The 21,151-nt window shown below is 45.0% G+C and overlaps 1 protein-coding gene across 1 annotated transcript; it reads right to left on the bottom strand.

The window, feature by feature from the left end:
- Positions 1–564: 564 nt before the first annotated feature.
- Positions 565–6,223, bottom strand: LOC131218551 (probable leucine-rich repeat receptor-like protein kinase At1g68400). Its single transcript, XM_058213161.1, has 2 exons — positions 4,845–6,223; positions 565–1,342 (listed from the first exon to the last, which is right to left on the bottom strand). The coding sequence occupies exons 1-2, from the start codon at positions 6,079–6,081 to the stop codon at positions 684–686; spliced, it is 1,896 nt and encodes a 631-aa protein (XP_058069144.1). The 5' UTR covers positions 6,082–6,223; the 3' UTR covers positions 565–683.
- Between the last annotated feature and the right edge of the window lie 14,928 nt (positions 6,224–21,151).

The following is a 21,151-nucleotide window of genomic DNA, read 5'->3' as shown; positions in this document are numbered from 1 at the left end:
ATGGCTTTGTCTAGCGGACGACTGACAGAAACCCAGGACCAGGGATGGGATGGCCCATTGACACTCCCCTCATTAAAAACCCAACATGCAGCCAAAGCACGAACCACGTGAATCTCCTTTGGCTGCATCTTCCCGCTAAAACCAGCAGATTTTCTCGTCCTTTTCAAACCAACACATGTCCCAACCACTCCCTTCAAAAGAAGGAAACTTTGATACTCGCCCGGAAGTGATGGTTGATATACAGGCACTGACAAAATTGCACACGTGGCACAAAAGTAAATCAAAGTAAACCGTCCAAATCGACGAAAAGATTGATGGGTATCCAACGCATGAATGAAATGAAAAGCATCCAATGGTCCAAATTATACAAGCAAGTTTTTATAAATAGGATTAAAGAGAGTAAGCCAGCCATCTACGATTTAGGAGTATACCTGCGTATCAAACATCACACTCTGCCCGAGTATTAAGTAATATCAAAAGCAGGGCCATGTCATTTTACAAACGACACAATACAATATAAATTATTGTTATTATTTTTTTAATTTTTTTTTTAAAAAAAGAAGGAAAAAAAAGGGTAATAGAATAGCTATGGAAGAAGAAACAACGTACAACTCACAAATATAAAGAGAGGCAGACAAAAATTAGTATATGACAAAACATAAAAGCAAAAAAAAATCATGCTATCAGCTGCTGGTGAGGGTAGGCGTATCTGAAAGGTAAGGCGAGGAATTGGATGATAGATCGTTTGCTGATGGAGAGTGGGCCCCACCACGTCCCCTTGCCCTTATGTCCTCTATCATCTTATACACAACGGCCATCTTAGGCCGCTCTTTATGGATGGGACCCAAGCAAAGCAATGCCACTTGCAGGAGTGCAACCATCTCCTCTTCCATCTCCTTGTACCTCAACAGCTCCAGATCAAACACCTCCAACGTTAATTCCTTATGGACCGCTTCACGGACCCACTTTGCGATATCCATTTCTTCCTCGCCGGCCATCTTCCCCGTTAGGATCTCCAGGAGAACTATGCCGAAGCTATACACGTCACCCTTCTCGGAGACTTTCCGGCCGTTGTAGTTGTTGTTTTCAAGGAACTCGGGGGCCATGTAGGCTTTATGAGGCGACGACAGTGGCATCGATGGATGGATGAGATGGTGGAGGGCGAAGTCAGAGATGCATGCGTTGCCGGTGTGATCGACTAAGATGTTTGAAGAGGTTAAGTGGCCATGGGCTAGCTTTGGTTCACATGCGGTGTGGAGGTATACAAGACCCTTGGCAGCTCCAGATGCTAGTTTTAGCCTTGTGGTCCAATCTAAGGGAGTTCTTCCTGGTCCTCTGTTGCCTGTGTAATGCAACCGAGTTTTATAGAGAGTTGACTCAGGGTTGGGCTTTTCACTGACTGGATAATTACCAAACCTCGTGAAATAAAGGCGACTAAATTGTAAACTGTAACCGAGTTTTAGAGTGAGTTGAATCGGAAATTGGACTCGGAACTGAGTCAAGAACTCGGTACCTTTGCCCTTGAAAAATCCAAAGTTAGAAAAACCAAGCGTGGGAGGTGTTGTCCAACCTTTTTCTGTTTTTCTAACTTACCTAATCCCATCAAAATCAGACGACCAAATTGTCATTGTCATTGTCATTGACAAAGCATACTTAATCCAAAACAAAAAAGGAGCAAAAACAGCATTTCCTACCAACCTTTTGATTGGTTGGTCCACATGGATCTGGAGCGTTCAACCAAATAAATGGGCCACCCCTTGGATAAGCAATAACAAAAAATGTATAAATTTTTTTTTTTTTTTAAAAGGCAAATTGGAAATTCATAACTATTTAATATATCCAACGGTTGAAAATCGCAAGCAACCATGATATCCAGATAGAAGGTTTGGATCAGCCAATCAGTGCAATATTTGAGCATGGACCCATCCATGTGATGCACTAACAATCCAACAGTTTAGATTGACCGACACTTATCCTGATCTCCCAAACACCCATGAAATGACTGTGGGCCAACAGACTACACACCATTCCTCACAAAATTACCTCACTATGAAATCCTACTTAATAAGAGGTTTTATTATACACTGCTCAGGCAAGAGACTGTACAGTACATTCAAGTGGGGCCCATAGTTCAATTATCCAACCGTTAGTATGATGGGCCCCACGTGGCTGTGGGCCTACACACCAACAATCTTCAAAACTTCACTCTACCCACGATGGCTGGCAGAAGAAGAAATGTTCTGGCCTCTTCAGGTGGGCCCCCATGGGAGATGCTTGCTGGTGAACTCCTTGTAAAATGTGAGCCCCACCCAAGTTTCGCAACCCATTCCCAACCACTTTCCTCGTGAATGGTTCGTACCAGCTAAATGAATAAAGAAAAAGGACACTCCTTTCTCTTCCGTCCGATCAGTGGGCCCCTCTGTGGACGGCCCAAAAATGACCACGACGTTTACACAGAATATATCTATCTACAGTCTACACTCACCCTGACTGATATCCACACGCTGCCCTGTCTCTTCTGTTAACTCCCGATCACACGTGGGATAAGGGTCATGCATGCAAGATCAGGAATGCTCTTACCAATCTAGCCCTACTAGGAAGAAGCCGTCTCAAAAATCATACCGATCTGATCATCTGACGGGCCACGCATGGTCATAATAGAATGATGAACTAGGATCCAATTCATCTTAACCATTCAGTTTTCTTGTACAAGTGTGACTCACTTGTTGGTTCGATCTTTGAGACGGCATCTAGGCAGTGGAATCGCTTGATGAGTGGATCAGATCTCGCACACGTAAGCGTCGTGGCTATCTATGAGGCGACTTCACATACAAAGTGCACTCGAGTGACTACATCGACACACACGTCGTTACCATCCGTCCAAAACCGGGAGGTATCGCCCGATACGTAGCGGTATCGTATATGAATGGCACGGATGGATCGGTCTGCATCGGTCATAAACGGTTCGCCCCTCTTGAATTACTCGGGACTTTAACCGTTGAATCTGGGCCATCTTCCAATGATCCGAACCGTTTATATAACATATCTCACTTTGTACGATGGAAAGACAACAAGCTCTTGATTGGATTATTTCAATAATTTGTCTCCCCCCTTTTGTCGCCATCTTCTATTGAAGGGGAACCTATCAAATAAACGGTTAGTTTCACTGAAAAAGGCCCAAATCCAACGGCTGCAGTCCCGACTTATCTTATATGCAAACCTCTTCCGTTCACTGTAAACCAAAAAAAAAAAAAAAAAAAGTTTTTAAAAAAAGGGGTAATTCATTGGCGCCGTACAGTTAGGCACCGAATAGCCAACATGCATGATGTCAGGTGTTGGGACGCAATGAAATTATTCAGTGCGGCCGCATCCAGTGATCTTCAATGCACCCTACCTAACACACACGGTCAAGCGATCCTAGTACTCACCTTTACTGCTTTTTCGGAGACTCGGATCAGGTACTGACCGCGTCGGTGCTCTTTGCGCCCCACCGTGATGTATGTATTTTATTCACGCCGTCCATCCATTTTACGAACCTAAAAATGAGGCAGATCCAAATCTCATGTGGACCACACCACAGGAAACAGTGGTGATTGAATGACTGCCGTTGAAAACTTCCTGGGGCCACGAAAGTTTTGGATCAAGCTGATATTCGTGTTTCCCCTTCATCCAGCTCCGTGTGACGTTATCAACGGGTTCGATGGCAAATAAACATTACAGGGGGGCTTAGGAGGCTTTTAACGGTGGGCGTTTAATTGCTGATGTTTCATGTGGTGTGGTCCACTTGAGATTTGGATCTGCCTCATGTTTTGGCTCACATCCTAAAATGAGCTGAAAAAAATGGATGGACGGTGCGGATAAAACACATAAGTCATGGTGGGCCCACAACAGCGACCAGATTGACCCCAGTACAAAAGGTGAGGTCACAACAAAATCGAGTCCACGTTTTGGTTTTCTAACCCAATTCGAAGGGCAATCATTGGATGGCTAGGATTGTTCAGCCACTTTGATGTTGGAAATGCAGACCGTCTCTTGCATGGCCCACATGATATGTGGTCCTGATTCACTGCCCGCACTGCCACGCGCAAGTATGGAAGCCTCTAATGAAGTGTGCCCGTTTTCAAGATCGTACGCTTCTAACGTGCCATCTGAAGGCGACCTGCATCTTCACACAGCATACAAGAGTTTCAATTCCGACAACCGGAGCCCATGGACCGGTAATCTCGACCATTGGTCTGTTGAGGCCCATTGGACGGACGTCTATTGTTCCATCTCGGAATGGAACGCATTGTATTTCTATTCTCCACCGTCTATTTGTAGGCCATATAGTAAAAGGTTGAGGTCAAGCCATCGAGCAGATGCACCTGACTGGTAAGTCACAAAATGCCAATGGTATGGATTACGAGCCATGCGTCCCAGTTGGGGGAGCTGAAAACTCGCGGATACCGTACGAAGATGCGGTCCGCCTATCATATAATTCCACCATTCAAGACAAATTAAAATACAAAAATTAAGAAAAACAATAGGCCATGCACGTGTGGAGTCCTGCCATGGACACCCTCCAAATATGACACGCGTGTGAGAGATCCGAGCTTTCCATCGGGTCGGAGACAGTGATTATTAGATCATCCATGTTAATAATCAGTCCGTTTTATAGTCTTAAAGTGGACTATAGTGGATGGCAGCCAAAATAACTTTTCCTAGCCATCCAACAATGCCGTCCATCAGATGGAGGGCTCAGATCTCGTACAAGTATGCCATATGTGCACGTGACGTTGGATAGGGATACACGTGTAGGCTTACGAAAGTTTGTGAAAAGGGCAGGGAATATGCAAGCAACTGACCGTGGAGCAGTGAATGCAGGCTACCGTTGCGCATGTAATCATAGACCAGCAGCATCTCGTCCTTGGACCAGTAATACGCCCTGAGGCCCACCACATTCGCGTGTCTCAACCGTCCGATCTCCCTCATCAACCCATCCACCTCCTTCCAATCCCCAACCTTCCTTCTCCCTCTCTCCCTCACCCTCTTAACCACAACCGCCTTACCCCCACCCTCCATCACGGCCTTGTAGGTGGACCCTACACTCCCCTTCCCTAACATCTCAGCCGACGCCCTCAGCAGATCCTCCACCGTCTCAAAACCCTCACACCCTTCGAAAAAAACCATCTCTTCTTCCTTCACTTCTCTCACAGAAACCCCATTTCTCTTCTTCTCCTTTTCTTCCTTCTCTACATCTCTCTCTCCTCTTCTACGCCTTATCCAGCAGCAGTAGATGAAAACGCCAATAATTAAACCCAATGCGGCGACATCCGCAAGCACAATCGCCATCAGCGTCCTTGTGTTGAACTTCCGCCGATGCGCCGATATCAAAATCGGTATCGGGTCGCTCTGAACGACTTTCGTCGAGCACGTGCTCTGCAGCGGCTTCCCACAGAGGTTTTCGTTCCCGGCGAAAGCTAACGCGGGGAAATCAGAGAGGGATTTGGGGATTTCTCCGACGAGGTGGTTTCCTGAGACGTTGAATTCATCGAGCATTTGGGGGAAATCGAAGAGCGTGCCGGTGAACGAATTCCGGTCGAGGCGGAGAGTCCTCAAATGGGGCAGCCGGTTCAGCTCGGATGGAATGTGACCCACGAAACGGTTCCCGGAGAGGTCGACTCGGCGGAGCCGGCCGAGTCTGGTGAGTCCGACCGGGAAGGTGCCGGAGAGATGGTTGTCGGAAAGGTAGAGGAGCTTCATATTCTTCCATGGGGAGAAGTCGAGGGGGAGAGAGATGGAGGTGAGGTTGTTGTGGCTGAGGCTGAGGACTCGAAGCTGTTCGAGTTGGAGAAGGGGTTGAATTGGGCCTTGGAGATTGAGTCGCTCCAGGACGAGTCGGGTGACTCGGTTGTTGTGGCAGGAGACGCCGAACCAGGGAGACGTGCAAGGGTCAGACGCGTCTGACCATGAGGAGAGGGAGTCTGATGGGTCTGACGTGGATTTGAAGAAGAGTAGAGAGGAGATGTCTGGGCTTGAGATGGAGATTGAGAGAGGGAGGAGAGAGAGATACAGGAAGAGAAAGATAGTCAAAAGCTGCATTTTTTTTCCTCTCTTCTCTCTCTGCTTTGGAAGGAGGCCCCTCTCTCTCTCTCTCTCTCTCTCTCTCTCTCTCTCTCTCTCTCTCTCTCTCTCTCTCTGCTTTGGAAGGAAGCCTCTCTCTCTGTCCTCTCTCTTCTTCGGAAGGAAATCTCCTCTCTCTCTCTCTCTCCGCTTTAGAAGGAAAATTCTCTCTCCAGCGGAAATACAGTGGATTGGGGTGTATATAAAGGAGACTGACGGAGAGGGCGAGTATGCGTTGGAGGACAGAGCGGTATTGATGAAGGCCCGCGCTCTAGTGGTACCACTACCACCGTAAGCTTACGATGGTACCGGGAAGATGTGGATCCCACGTGATGTATTCATACCATCCAACCCGTCCATAAGATGAGGAACCTAATAAAATTCTTAGAAGAAAATAATCAACCCGATTTAAAACTCATCTGAGACACAGAACTAGGAATATATTGAGAGTGAATTCTTACCGTTGATTATATTGGACGTCCATTACGTTGTTTATATATAATCAAGTCTGTCTAGACCGTTCATCTATTTCAGATTCAGACTTATAACAAAATTAATCCTATTATTCGACTCATGTGGGCCCATTGAAGTCAAAGTTGGGAGATGCTTCTCATCTCGTTCAATTTTTTTTGTGGCCCACGTTAATTTTGGATCGAAAATATTTTTGGTATATTAAGGTTTATGAGGTAACACATCTTATGGACGGGTTGGATTTTTTTAATACATCACGTGGGTCCTACATTTTCTCGGTACACTGTAAACTTAGGGTGGTACGGGAACCAGTGGCGCGCGCCTCATTGATGTAAGGGTCGTGACTAACGTGTTCTGGGAGCGTATTGTCCGCGGGATGATATGTAATAAGGGGTGTTACTCGATACTGTGGTGGAGTGTACGCGTGCAATCATACACTTCATTTATGACGTATATTTGGTTCAAAATAGACCGTTCAAATCATGGGATCCACTAATGGTAGCTTATTAACCTAAAATGAGATCAAATATACGATCAAAAATTCTGATTACTGGACATTTTTTTGTTGAATTTGGACGACTGAATGTCTTTCATTTTGACCGCCAATTTGATGTAAATAATCATCCCTGGATTCATTTTTGCTCATTTATTTAATAACCCATCCAAAATAGGTTCCGCAATTTTGATGTTTTATTTTTAATTAAATGATGCAATATGGACAATTTCACGCTGCAAGAGTATGAAATATCATACGCCATCAGAGTATCTAAGTTTTTCTTTCACCCAAATGGAACTGTGCTAATTTTTTGAGAAATTTACCATTGTACGACGCATTTATGGCCCATTACCCGCTTAAACCTACCCCATTTTACCTGACCAAAATAGGCCGCAGCTGTACGGACTTGCCAAAGGTGGAAAATGCCCTTGCTTTTCCCTTCAAGCGGAACGGTTGGTGCTTGAAGACGAGCGCTGACGCTCCTCGATCTCCGAGTTGTACGAACGGTTCAAAAGAGGTCAAAGTTACGTGTCCCCACAGTTATGTATTTATTATATCCACAACGTTCATCCATATTTCGAGATCATTTCGAAGCATTATCAAAAAAAAAATCATATCCAAAGATCAAATGGACCACACCACAAAGAGCAGCAGAAAATTGATTTTCAACGTTGAAACTTTTGTAGGGCCCACCATAACATTTATTTTCCAGCCAATCTATTCATAAGGTCACATGGGACCTGGATGAAGAGGACAAACAAGTTTCATAATGATCTAAAACTTCTGTGACCGCTAAAAGGGTTTCAGCGGTATGTGTTCAAAGTAGAATAGTGATGTCATATTATATGGTCAGACATATGGATACGGATTGTAACTGTAGCTACAGATACTATAATATATAGTTATAGAGATTATATAGTTATAGAGAACTGTCTGAGGTGGGCTCGCCGAACTAGCCCCCCTCTCCCCAAGTTGCTGGCCTGTCCGGCAGGGCCACGCCGATCTAACGGGGCCATGCCCATCTAGCGAACCCTGTGGCTACGGGTTATAACCGTACCTATAGACGAACTACCGTGGCAACAGTTTCTACACTTCTTCTTTTTTTTTACATGGAGAACTTTATTCTACCTATAATTTTCTCTAACACATATTTATATCAATATGTATATATAAGCAAATTAAAAAAATTTCTCTCTTTTTTTCATTTCTTTCTTTATTCATTTAACAAGAATATTTTCTAAACCAAGATTAGTTACTTGACGTACCCTATATGATTTTGAGGTAGGAGAAGCTACTTTAGCCAACCAACGTAGTTATTTTCCAAGATTCCATAAGGTCGATGGTCAAAAATCTATTTCATTCACTTCGTGGTCAATTTCATTCATTTCATTTACTTCGCGATCAATTTCATGCATTTCACAATCAATCCCGGCGATTACCCTTCACTTTACGGTCAATTTCATGCATTTCACGATCAATTCCCTTCACTTCACAGTCAATTCCGTGCATTTTACGGTCAATTCCTTTCATTTCACGGTTGATTCCATGCATTTCATGGTCAATTCCCTTTACTTCACGGTCAATTCAATGCATTTCATGTCCAATTCCCCTTCATTTCACGGTCAATTACATGCATTTTACAATCAATTTCGGTGATTCCCCTTCACTTCACGGTCAATTCCATGCATTTCATGTTCAATTCTCTTCACTTCACGGTCTATTCAATGCATTTCGCGATCAATTCCCTACACTTCACGGTCATTTCCCTTAACTTTATGGTCAATTCAATGCATTTCACGGTCAATTCCCTTCATTTCACGGTCAATTCCATACATTTCATGGTCAATTCCCTTTACTTCACGGTCAATTCAATGCGTTTCACGGTCAATTCCATGCATTTCATGGTCAATTCTGGCGATTCCCCTTCACTTCACGGTCAATTCCGGAATTAACCGTGAAGTAAAGGGAACTGACCGTGAAATTCAATGCACTTCATGGTCAATTCCCTTCACTTCACGGTCATTTCCATGCATTTCATGGTCAATTTCGGCGATTCCCCTTCACTTCAGGGTCAATTCAATGCATTTCACGGTCAATTCCCTTCACTTCATGGTCAATTCCATGCATTTCACGGTCAATTCCCTTCACTTCATGGTCATTTCCATGCATTTCACGATCAATTTTGGCAATTCCCCTTCACGATCAATTAATGCATTTCATGGTCAATTCTCTTTACTTCAGGGTCAATTCCCTTCATTTCGCAATCAATTCTATGCATTTCACGGTCAATTCCGGTGAATCCCCTTCACTTCACGGTCAATTTCATGCATTTCATGGTCAATTCCCTTCACTTTACGGTCAATTCAATGCATTTCACGGTCAATTCCGGCAATTCCCCTTCACTTCACGGTCGATTCCATGCATTTCACGGTCAATTCCCTTCACTTCACGGTTAATTCCGTGCATTTCACGGTCAATTTCATGCATTTCACGGTCAATTTCGGTGATTCCCCTTCATTTCACGGTCAATTCTATACATTTCACGATCAATTCCCTTTACTTCACGGTCAATACAATGCATTTCATGGTCAATTCCCTTTACTTCACGGTCATTTCAATGCATTTCACGGTCAATTTGCTTTCCTTCACGGTCAATTCCATGCATTTCAAGGGGTCTATCGGGTCTAAAGGGGGTCAACCTTGTTCGGCTGAAAGCTGTTTGGGCTCCACTTCTTCTTTACAACAGGACCCATTGAAAGCAATTGGCATGAAGATCAATGCAGAGGATGTATGTGAGATAATTTCGGAGGGTCGAATGTTAATTTTTTGGAATCGCTGTATATTAAGAATCTATAATTTCGGACCATGAAATGCATGGAATTAACCGTGAAATGAAGGGGAATCGCCGGAATTAACCGTGAAATGCATGTAATTGACTATGAAATGAAGGGAATTGACCTTGAAATGCATTGAATTGACTGTAAAGTAAAGGGAATTGACCGTGAAATGCATGGAATTGACCATGAAGTGAAGGGGAATCGTCGGAATTGACCGTGAAATGAAGGGAATTGACCGTGAAATGCATTGAATTGACCATGAAGTTAAGGGAATTGACCGTGAAATGCATGGAATTGACCATAAAGTGAAGGGGAATTGCTGGAATTGACTGTGAAATACATTTAATTGACCGTGAAGTGGAAGGAATTGACCGTGAAATGCATTGAATTGATCGTGAAGTAAAAGGAATTGACCGTGAAATGCATGGAATTGACCGTGAAGGGAAGGGGAATCACCAGAATTGACCGTGAAATGCACAAAATTAACCGTGAAATGAAGGGAATTGACCGTGAAATGCATTAAATTGATCGTGAAGTAAAGGGAATTGACCGTGAAATGCATGGAATTGACTGTGACGTGAAGGGGAGTCACCGGAATTGACCGTGAAATGCATGGAATTAACCGTGAAATGAAACAGAATTGTCGAAATTGACCTTAAAATGCATGGAAATGACCGTGAAGTAAAGGGAATTTACTATGAAATGCATGGAAATGATCGTGAAATGAAACGGAATCGCCAAAATTGACCATGAAATGCATGAAAATGACCGTGAAGGGAATTGACCGTGAAATGCATGGAAATGACCGTGAAATGAAACGGAATCCCCGGAATTGACCATGAAATGTATGGTAATGACCGTGAAGTGAAGCGAATTGACCGTGAAATGCATGAAAATAACCATGAAGTGAAGGGAATTGACTGTGAAATGCATGGAAATGACCGTGAAATGAAACAAAAATGCCAGAATTGACCATGAAATACATGGAAATGACCGTGAATTGAAGGGAATTGACTGTAAAATGCATGGAAATGACCGTGAAGTGAAGGGAATTGACCGTGAAATGCATGAAAATGACCATGTAATGCATGGTAATGACCGTGAAGTGAAGCGAATTGACTGTGAAATGCATAAAAATGACCGTGAAATGAAACAGAATCCTCAGAATTGACCGTGAAATGCATGGCAATGACCATGAAGTGAAGCAAATTGACCGTAAAATGCATGGAAATGACAGTGAAGTGAAACGAAATCCTCGGAATTGACCGTGAAATGCATAGTAATGACCGTGAAGTGAAGCGAATTGACCGTGAAATGCATGGAAATGACCGTGAAGTGAAGGGAATTGACCGTGAAATGCATGGAATGGACCATGAAGTGAAGGGAATTGACCGTGAAATGCATGGAAATGACCGTGAAATGAAATGGAATCGTCGAAATTGACCGTGAAATGCATGGAAATGACCGTGAAGTGAAGGGAATTGACCGTGAAATGCACGGAAATGACCGTGAAGTGAAGGGAATTGACCGTGAAATGCACGGAAATGACCGTGAAATGAAACGGAATAGCCGGAATTGACCGTGAAATGCACAAAAATGATCGTGAAATGAAACGGAATAGCCGGAATTGACCGTGAAATGCATGGAAATGACCATGAAGTGAAGGGAATTGATTGTGAAATGCATGGAAATGACCGTGAAATGAAACAGAATCCCCGAAATTGACAGTGAAATGTATGGTAATGACCATGAAGTGAAGCGAATTGACCGTAAAATGCGTGGAAATGACCATGAAGTGAAGGAAATGACCGTGAAATGAAACGGAATCACCGAAATTGACCGTGAAATGCGTGGTAATGACCGTAAAGTGAAGGGAATTGATTATGAAATGAATGAAAATGACCGTGAAGTGAAGGGAATTGACCGTGAAGTGAAGGGAATTGACCATGAAATGAAACAGAATTGCCAAAATTGACCATGAAATGCATCGAATTGATTGTGAAGTGAAAGGAATTGACCGTGAAGTGAAAAGGAATCGCCGGAATTAACTGTGAAATACATGAAAATGACCGTGAAGTGAAGGGAATTGACCGTGAAATGAATGGAATTGAACGCAAAGTGAAGGGAATTGATTGCAAAATGCATGGAATTCACTATGAAGTGAAGGGAATTGACTATGAAATGAATTGAGTTGACCGTGAAGTGAATGAAATGGATTTTCAACTATCGACTTGATGAAATCTTGGAAAATAATTAGGTTGGTTGGCTAAAGTAGCTTCTCCTAACCCAAAATCATATGTGGTAAGTCAAGTAACTAATTTTGGTTTAGAAGATATTCTTGTTAAAGGAATAAAGAAATAAATGAAAAAAAGAGAGAAATTTTTTTTATATGCTTATATATATATATATTTATATAAATATGTATTAGAGAAAAATGTAGGTAGAATAAAGTTTTCCATGTAAAAAAATAAAAAATTAAAATTAAAATTTAAAAAAAAGTGAAAAAATTAAATAGCACTACGGATATCGCTACGGTTATAATCCGTAGCCATAGGGCCATCACTGACCTCGTCAACCCTGCCTCACTGTCCCCAGTCTTGCAATTGGCGGATTATTGCCGCGGTTATGGCTACAGGGATCCCCAGCTTTATCAAAAGGCTGAAAAGCAGGGCATTTTCGACCTTTGGCAAGTCGTCCGTGCAGGTGGTGCTTATTCTCGTCAGGTAAAATGGGGTGGGCCTAAGCGGGTAAATGTGCCACAAATGGGTCGTACAGTGGTTAATTTAATGGAATTGATGGCAATGAGGATAAGCAGAGTGGATCCAGTTTGTAAGTGCACACGTATCAAATATGAGGAAAAAAGAATTTAGATCTCATCAGTCAGATCCTGTTGCATTGATTCTACTTGTACAAATTTAGACAAATAATGGTTTCATATGGGTCACACATGTAAAATACAAATGAACGGTTAATAGAAAAAGATCAGTGGTCCTATATTTAATATACAATTTTTTTCGCCACTTTATTCTTTGATCGGACTTATTTTTTGATTGACGGAATCTACAGAGTGGGGTTGTCTGATGAGTGTCTCAGATATTACATACGTGTGAGGAATGCGCAATTACAGAGTGTACTCGATCAGTTGCACTGCTAAGCCCACTCGAGCAAGTGCCCCAGCATTTCTCGGTGGGATTAAAATGAGTGGAGTCCTAAAAAGAGATGCGTATGGTTTACAATACGAGGAATGAGAAGCGAGGCGAAGCGAGGCGAGGCGAGGCGAGTACACATCTTGGCACTCCCTTTCACACGGGGAAATTTGGCAAGCATGCACTAGATCCAATCCGTTCATCAAATGGGGCCCACATTTTGGATGTCATATCTCAACAATCACTCCAGTCCGTTTATCCACATATATCAGAAAATTACTAGCAAGGCATAATTACGGTCCATCTGATGATCTGGTCACCCGTTTACTGATTCAATTCATCTAACCGGTGGGTTCCGTCCAATGAAAGGTTCAGATCTTTAACACGTACGCCAACTTTTCACATGCCAAAATGCGTCCCCCAAATTCAATCTCCGGTCTTCCAGTACAGTATTGCGAGAAAATATTGATACTCTGGCGGATTGGGACTTTTCATACACAGTAAGGCAGAACTGAGCCAATTCTAACCAACCATTCAAATTATGGGGACATTTGAGACAGAGCATGGCTAAAATGAAGATCGAGTAGATGATCATGAACACCAATCAACACATCCCTGTATTTAATTTGGACGGCAGTGAGCCATCCTTTTTTGCACATAGTCACTGCACTGTAATACCTTCAGTGTGATTTTTTAGATAATCCATCCACGATGGGCCCGAGATTTGAACGGTTTGGATTGAGGTACATGTATGCCATGTTCCGTGGCTCTTTGCAAGCTTATGGATGCCTGCTTATCATAGGTCCTCGTACGTTAGGGAAAAAGGAATTTCCACGAGCTCAACCACTCATCTGGTGGCGACCCGGATCAGGTGGCGTTGCCAGCACCAACCCCCAGCGGTGGTGTGATATGTTTTGGGCGCTGTGGGCCCACCGTGATGTGTGTCTATTTTATCTATCCCATCTACTTGTTTTGCAAGCTCAGTTTATGGCCCAAGGGACCACAAATGAAGCCGATCAAAATATTAATTACACAATACATAAATTCCTAGAGCCCATTTTAATGTTTATTTTCCATCCAATTTGTTAAGAAAGGAATAGAAATTGTACGAATGAAAAATGCAGATATTGACTTCATTTAAAAGTTTAGCAGCCCAAGAAGTTTTTAGCCGTAACCATTTAATGACCAATATTAATAAGCCTGATTTGTTTGGTTACTCATTATTGTCATCATGGTAGGGATCATTTGATGCAACGTTATTTGCATCCTACTATGCTTGTTTCCAATTAGGATAGAGCAAGAGCTTTGAGTAGCCACTGTGATTTATGAGTATTATTCACTGTCCATTTAGTTTTCTTATTATTTTAAAATATTAGACAAAAAATACCTAGATACAAAGCTCAAGTCACAATAGGAATTAAACTCTTAATGATGAAAACTTCCAGAGGCTACAAAAGTTTCAAATAACGTGGATATTGGTGTTTTCTCTTTGTTCGTGTCTATGTAACTTTATGAGTAGATTGAATGACAAATAAACATTAGTACGCTCTAGAAAACTTTCAACAATGAGATTCATTATCACCGCTGCTTCATATGGTGTGGCCTACTTGAGTCTTGGATTTGCCTTATTTTTAGTTCGTATTCTAAAATGAAATAGAAAAATGGTTCCATGATGTGGATAAGACCCAAGACCCATACACCATAGTGGCCACTCAAAGCTCATGCCCATTCCGGGCTCAATCTGAGTCCCACTTGATGGGCAAGTTGGATAGCACGTACCCAACATGATGGACCCACAAGAATTCTTGTATGCAGCTGAAAAAAATTCACCCGAAGTGGACCACCACTTGTAGAACAACCTTAGAACATTTCCAGAGGAACCGGCATCCTTTGCTCCTATCCGCTGTAGCTTCATTGCATCTTTGTTTTACCAGATTCCTAAACTGCCACGCGATCATCAGATTACCAACCTTCGAGGCAAAAAAAATTGATACTCTGGCAGATTTTGATGAATGATACTCAGGTGCTTATAAATTACATAGAAATTGCATGCTTGGAGGTCCATATTTAGATGCATCCTGTACCAAAAATTTAGTAATAGATAATTCAGTTGGTTTAATACCTGTTAATGTATGCATTGTGTACAAAGTGTTGAGAGTGCCAGCGTATAAAGTGGCCCACGCAGCCGGAGTATCAAATAACTCTCCAATTTTCAAATCCTCCGTTCCCAAAATGCCCCCAGTCAAATTAATTTCTGTGCCATTACTCCACGTCGGCCCCATTCCTCGTACAATTGATGATTGTTGGGGACAAGCATGAATGAAATAATTAGTTTAATTATCAATTTGTCTCCCACTTCTTACCAGCGGTCAGGCTATCTGACGCGCTGAACCAGGAATGGCATTCGTCCCTAGCTGAAAATGGTAGGGGGACTGAATCTTGACCGTCCATCCAGTGGTCCAATCCGTGGATGGCCCTCAGTTGACATCAGACCCGAGAATGGCTTGTTCGAGTCATATCCGTCTCACACGAGTCAACTCGATTTGGGTCGTGGATGAGTTGGATCGATACCATGAGTCAGCCCCTCTTCACCCTACCTCGACGAGACAGGCGGAATCACCCATGACACGAGCGACTCGAAGCTGATTGAGTTGAGGCAAGTTGCCAAGTAAGAAATAAAAACCATGTATTTTAGAGACTGCGACAACCGTTTGTTGGGGATTATGGTGCAGAATCACGTAAATATAGATTTAAGATATCAATCTAAAAGCATCAAACCAACATGAAAATTTAACGTGGAAAATTCTTTTGAAAAAGAAAAATAGCAAGAAGCGACATATCTCCACAACATATCTCTACAATCAAAGTATAAATTATAATGAGAAAAGATTTACTAAATTTGTGTAATTTGTTGATGCAAATATCTGGTTCGTCCTCCTAGACCTTCGTGTACCTGCACAGAGAGGGGACAAAGGAGACCCTGGCTTGAGCAGGGGACCCTCCGATGCCAAAGTCAGGCCTGGATTAGGGGTCTAGATGTATGGAGGGGTTCTGAGAAAGAATTATTTTTTCTTACCTCCCAAGACGATGGAGGTCCCTCTTTTAAAGCTACCGGAGCATTTAATCGTACGAGGATTCTTCTCCTGATATCGCGGAGATGGGATCGCGCCCATCTTCAATCTTCATCCGATCCCGTGAGCTTCGGGATCGGGGATCTTATCTCGAGATATTCGGGATGAGGCTTTTGTCTTGCGCTGGCCAATCTGACAAGAAAGTCGGCCCGACGCGTGCCCGGATTGTGATGTGTCGTTCGAACCGACTCAACTTCTGTCTCGGCTTAGTAAACCATACCTCGGATCTGATACATCTTTTAGCGACCCGAGGCACTAAATCCGAGTCTCCGAACTTGGTATCGTTTGTCCCCAACAGTAAGCCCCCTTACTCCGTGTGTTTCATATGACACTTAAGAGTAGCGAGTTTCGAGTCGGTTCATAACTTAGTCCGAGACGAGAAGTAGTCATTTAATGCATTCTGTGTGGCCTTTGATGGGGGACGGTTCAGTTTCTGACATCGCATGCGCCAACAGCCGTCAAATCGCACACCCCGCCAATGAGGGTTGGACACGTAGCAAGGGCATTATTGTCGTCGGTCGACGTGCGCCACGTGTCGAGTGGGGGAATCGATGCAGGCGTCGAATCATTTCCCCATTAATTGCTTCCGCCGTATGGCAACCTTATAAAACGGTAGGGGTCCCGCACTTTGAACTTTTATTGCCATTGCCATTCCCGCTTTGCGTTTTCTTTGGAGCTTTCCTGGTCTTTTGTCTTCTTCCTTTCCTCTCTCTGAACTGTCAGCGGCTCCTTCCACCATTTCCGTTTCCTTTCTCCCTCCGGTGAGTCCCTCCTTCCTTTTTCTTTAGTGATAATGGCGGCTAGAGGTCCCCGAAGTCCCCAGGAGGGAGTTTCCGGAGATGAAGGCGAAGCGCAACGTTTTTGGAACGTTGCGGAATCGCCTTCTTTACTGACAGAGGTAGCAGTTGATGCGAACGCTGCTTTCCTTTCTGAGAGGGTTGCTGGAGCACCGGCGGAGCGCCCTGCTTCCGTTGCTCCTTCTCGTGGTGGGTTGTCTTTATTAACCCGCCCGGGAAGGCCTAACTTTCCAAGGGGCATGGAGGAAGAAGAGGAGGGAGAAGAGGAGATATTGATTGCTGAAGGAACCTCTGGGTCGGTTCCTGTTGATGAGTCTGCGCACGCCGAGTCCGAAGGAGAAGGATCGGGGGATGATCTAAGTGGCCCCGTTCCTTCGGTTTTAACCGAGGCGGACTTAGACAGAATCCAAATCGGGCATCACATCCCTGAATCGGTTATCATTTATCTTCCCCGTCCGAATGACTTGCCGGATCATCCTCCTGCTGGGGCGGTCGCGATCTACCAAGTCTCAATGCAATGCGGCTTGCGTCTGCCCCTTCAGGCCATTGTCCGAGGAGTTTTATCCCGTATTCGGATTGCCCCGGGGCAAATAGTTCCGAATGGGTGGAGGAACTTATTCGGGTGTACGGTGCTGTGGGCCGAGATGGAACAGCCACCGCTAACAGTCGACGAATTTCTCCACTTGTACCAAGTGCGTGTGAACCCGAACTACCTCGGCTTTTATATCTTCGCTGCTTGGCGAGGCGGAGGCAGCTCCCTAATAACTGACCCTCCCACTTCCAACAAACATTGGAGAGAACGTTGGTTTTGGGCTTGTGGCCGCTGGGAGACGGCTGAGTCCGAGTCCTGCGAGGCTCGCGTTCCTCGGGCGTTCCAGAGAGCAGGTGACTTGGGTCTTCTCTCTTGCCCTTCTTTATTTTTGTAATATTCTGAATCTGACGGGGTTGTGTCTGGCAGATATTCCGAAGAAGCGGCCAAAGCTCGACTCCAGTGCTTCAGCCCGGATCAAAGAGTTGAGGACGTTGGACCCATCAGATAGGTCCTGGAAGGTGCTTTTACAGCCGGAGCGTCTTCATCTCGCAGGTCTAGACTCGGCCGTCACAGGTAATTGAAAACGCATCTTCATGCATCTTCTAAATTTTCCCTGACTTACTTCGTTTTTTTTTTTTTTTTTTGTAGATTTGCCCGAAGCTCGACCCAGTCTCAGGATCGTTCCCCAGCCTACTCCCTCGGAAATGACTGGAGCTCGTCCCCCTCTTAGGGCCGTTTCAAAATTAAAGGCCCCTCCGCGATCAGTTCTTCTGTCAAAGCCTCGGCCGCCGAAGAGACAGAGGGTTGTGCGGAAGGAGAAGGAGCTTGCTAGTTCTTCTGCCCCTACCGTCGTCGAAATTTCTGACCCGGAAGAAAGGGCGGAAGCGACGGAGGCCGCTGCCTCCGAACCTCAGGCGGCACCTGACTCGGGACACACTGCGACGGATGTTCCGAGGCAGGAGGAAGAGACCAGAGCCGCATCTTCCAGAGGGGAAGAAGAGACGAGGACTGCATCCTCCAGAGGGGAGGAGACGAACCAAGTAGGGTCGTCCGTCCTGCAGAAGGTGGTGTCGGGGATGGTTCCCTGGGCCTTAGCCCATGGGGGCGAAAAAGAGTTCGTCAGTCTCTACAACGCCCCTTCATCGCAAACCGTTGGCCATGCAGCAAGGGTGCTTTTTGAACTTGCTCCCTGCTTGATCAAGGCCAGCAAAGAGCTATCTTCGACTCATCGGCTGCAGACTCTTCTGTCGGAAGCCGAAGGGCGACGCGAGGAGGCCGAAATCCGGGTCGGCGTTCTGACAGGCGAGGCGGCCATTGCCCGGAAAGCTGCCGAAGACGCGAAAGCAGAGGCGGTTTTCTCCAAGAGAGCCCTCGACGAAGCACAAGCCGAAGTTACTCGGCTATTGGCTCTACTTTCGGGAGCTGAGGAAGAGAACCGACGAGTTCTCGCAGCGCATGCTTCTTGTGCTGATGACTTGGCTCGGGCCAAGCTTGAGGCGGCGGAGCATATTCAGCAGGCCGACGAGAAGACTCGGGAGGCTGAGAAGGCTAGGGACCAAGCCGTCCAAGCTTTCCTTGAGTCAGCTGAGTTCGAGGATGAGAGAGATCGTTTGTTCCAAAGCGGATATCTGGAATGTGTCAAGGATATCAAGAAATCCTTTCCTGATCTTGATCTCTCAGAAATCGAGGGTGGAGTAGCCTCGGAATCCGAGAACCCGGACGCCGCTGCTGAAGGCACTGCTGGGAACGAGGCCGGTATATGAGAGGGTCTCTGATATTTTTTTGTTTTACTTTTAAACTCGATGTATTCATGTGTTGTACTTGCATGTTGATGAATGAAAGTAAACGCCTAGTTTTATTCATTTAACTTGGCTTCAATTCTTAGTTCAGTTTAAATATCGAATACCGGGCTAAGGATAGTAAATCTTGAGGTGCTCAGCATTCCAGGGGTGAGGCAATGATTGTCCGTCTAGATCTTCTAGCCGATACGTTCCTGGTCGGATGGTGCTCGAGACGATATAGGGTCCTTCCCAATTGGGTCCCAACGTACCCGATCCAAATTCCTTAGTATTGGAAAATACTTTTCGAAGAACCATATCTCCCATTCGAAACCTCCTGACCTTAACTCGGGTATTGTAGAACCGAGCCACTTGTCGTTGCCGTGCCTCCGTGCACAACCGTGCCACTTCCCTTCGTTCGTCTAGAAGGTCGAGTCCGAGTGTAAGGAGTTCTTCATTTTCTTCCGCATTGAACGAAGTGATTCGAGCCGAAGGTAATCCGATTTCAACGGGAGTGACGGCTTCCGAGCCATATGTGAGTGAAAAGGGAGTTTCTCCTGTGGCGGTTCGCGCTGTAGTTCGGTAAGCCCAGAGAATTTTCGGGAGCTCTTCGGCCCATGCGCCTTTGGCCCGGTCAAGCTTGGTCCGAAGATGTTGCTTGATAATCTTGTTAACCGCCTCAACTTGTCCGTTAGTTTGAGGATGATGAGGCAAAGAATAGGTGTTTCTGATTCCGAGGTTGTTGCACATCTCGCGAAAGCTTCTATTATCAAATTACCTTCCATTGTCTGTAATAATGGTACGGGGTACTCCAAATCGGCAGATAATATTTTTCCATACAAACTCGGTGATCTTCTGCTCGGTTATTTTAGCTAATGGCTCCGCCTCGGCCCACTTCGTGAAATAGTCCACTGCTACCACAACAAACTTGGTCTGACCTTTTCCCATAGGGAGCGGGCCTATGATGTCGACACCCCACTGTGCGAAGGGCCAGGGACCAGTCATCGGCGTCAGTGCCTCGGAATTGCCGCGAACCGTTGACATTTGTCGCATTTTTGGACGAGCTGGCGAGCGTCGTGTTGGATAGTGGGCCAGTAATATCCCTGTCGTAGGACCTTATGGGCGAGAGATCGCCCTCCAGAGTGGTTTCCACAGATTCCTTCATGGATTTCCCGTAATACATAGTTTGCCTCGCTGGGTTTGAGGCACCGCAACAACGGGGCGTAGTAACCTTTCTTATAGAGGGTTCCGTTGAGTATGGTGTAACGGGAGGCTCGGATCTTAATTCGTCGAGCCTCGGCGCGATCCTCAGGCAACTTTCCTTCGTCAAGGTATTAGCGGATTGGATCGATCCAGGATGGTTCCGAGTTGATTGTATTGACGGCCTCGCTAATTGGTTCATCTATACTCGGCTTATCGACGTATTCGACAGGGACGGACCTGGGTATTTCATCTTCATCGGCTGAGGCGAGCTTTGCTAACAAATCGGCTTTGCTGTTTTCCGCACGAGGGATCCGAGTGACACTACAGAGTTGAAATCCGTTGATAAGTTCTTTCGCTTTCTCCATGTATGCCCTTAACTGGTCTTTCCGTGTCTGGTATACACCGGTAACTTGATTAACAACCAACTGAGAGTCGCTGAAAACACTGAGGTGCGTGACCTCCATGCTAGCGGCGAGTCGGAGGCCGGGTAACAACGCTTCATATTCCGCCGTATTGTTCGACGCTTGGAATCCAAGTCGTAAGGCATACTGTATATAGGTATGATCGGGGGTTTCCAGCACAACCCCAGCCCCACTTGCCTTCGAGTTGGAAGAACCGTCGACAAACAGTTTCCAGGGAATAGGGCAGGTAAGGGTCG

Source organism: Magnolia sinica, chromosome 1, assembly GCF_029962835.1.
Source record: "Magnolia sinica isolate HGM2019 chromosome 1, MsV1, whole genome shotgun sequence".
Classification (NCBI taxonomy): domain Eukaryota; kingdom Viridiplantae; phylum Streptophyta; class Magnoliopsida; order Magnoliales; family Magnoliaceae; genus Magnolia; species Magnolia sinica.
Note: the sequence above shows the minus strand (reverse complement) of the source record. Positions and strands in the feature narration are given on the sequence as shown.

Bases quoted from the DNA above. Each gene is read 5' to 3' on its own strand.
- LOC131218551 (XM_058213161.1), bottom strand. From the start codon at position 6,081: ATGCAGCTTTTGACTATCTTTCTCTTCCTGTATCTCTCTCTCCTCCCT. The intron at 1,343-4,844 runs GTCAGTTGCTTG...TGCATTACACAG, and splicing joins CCTGCATTCACTGCTCCACG to GCAACAGAGGACCAGGAAGA.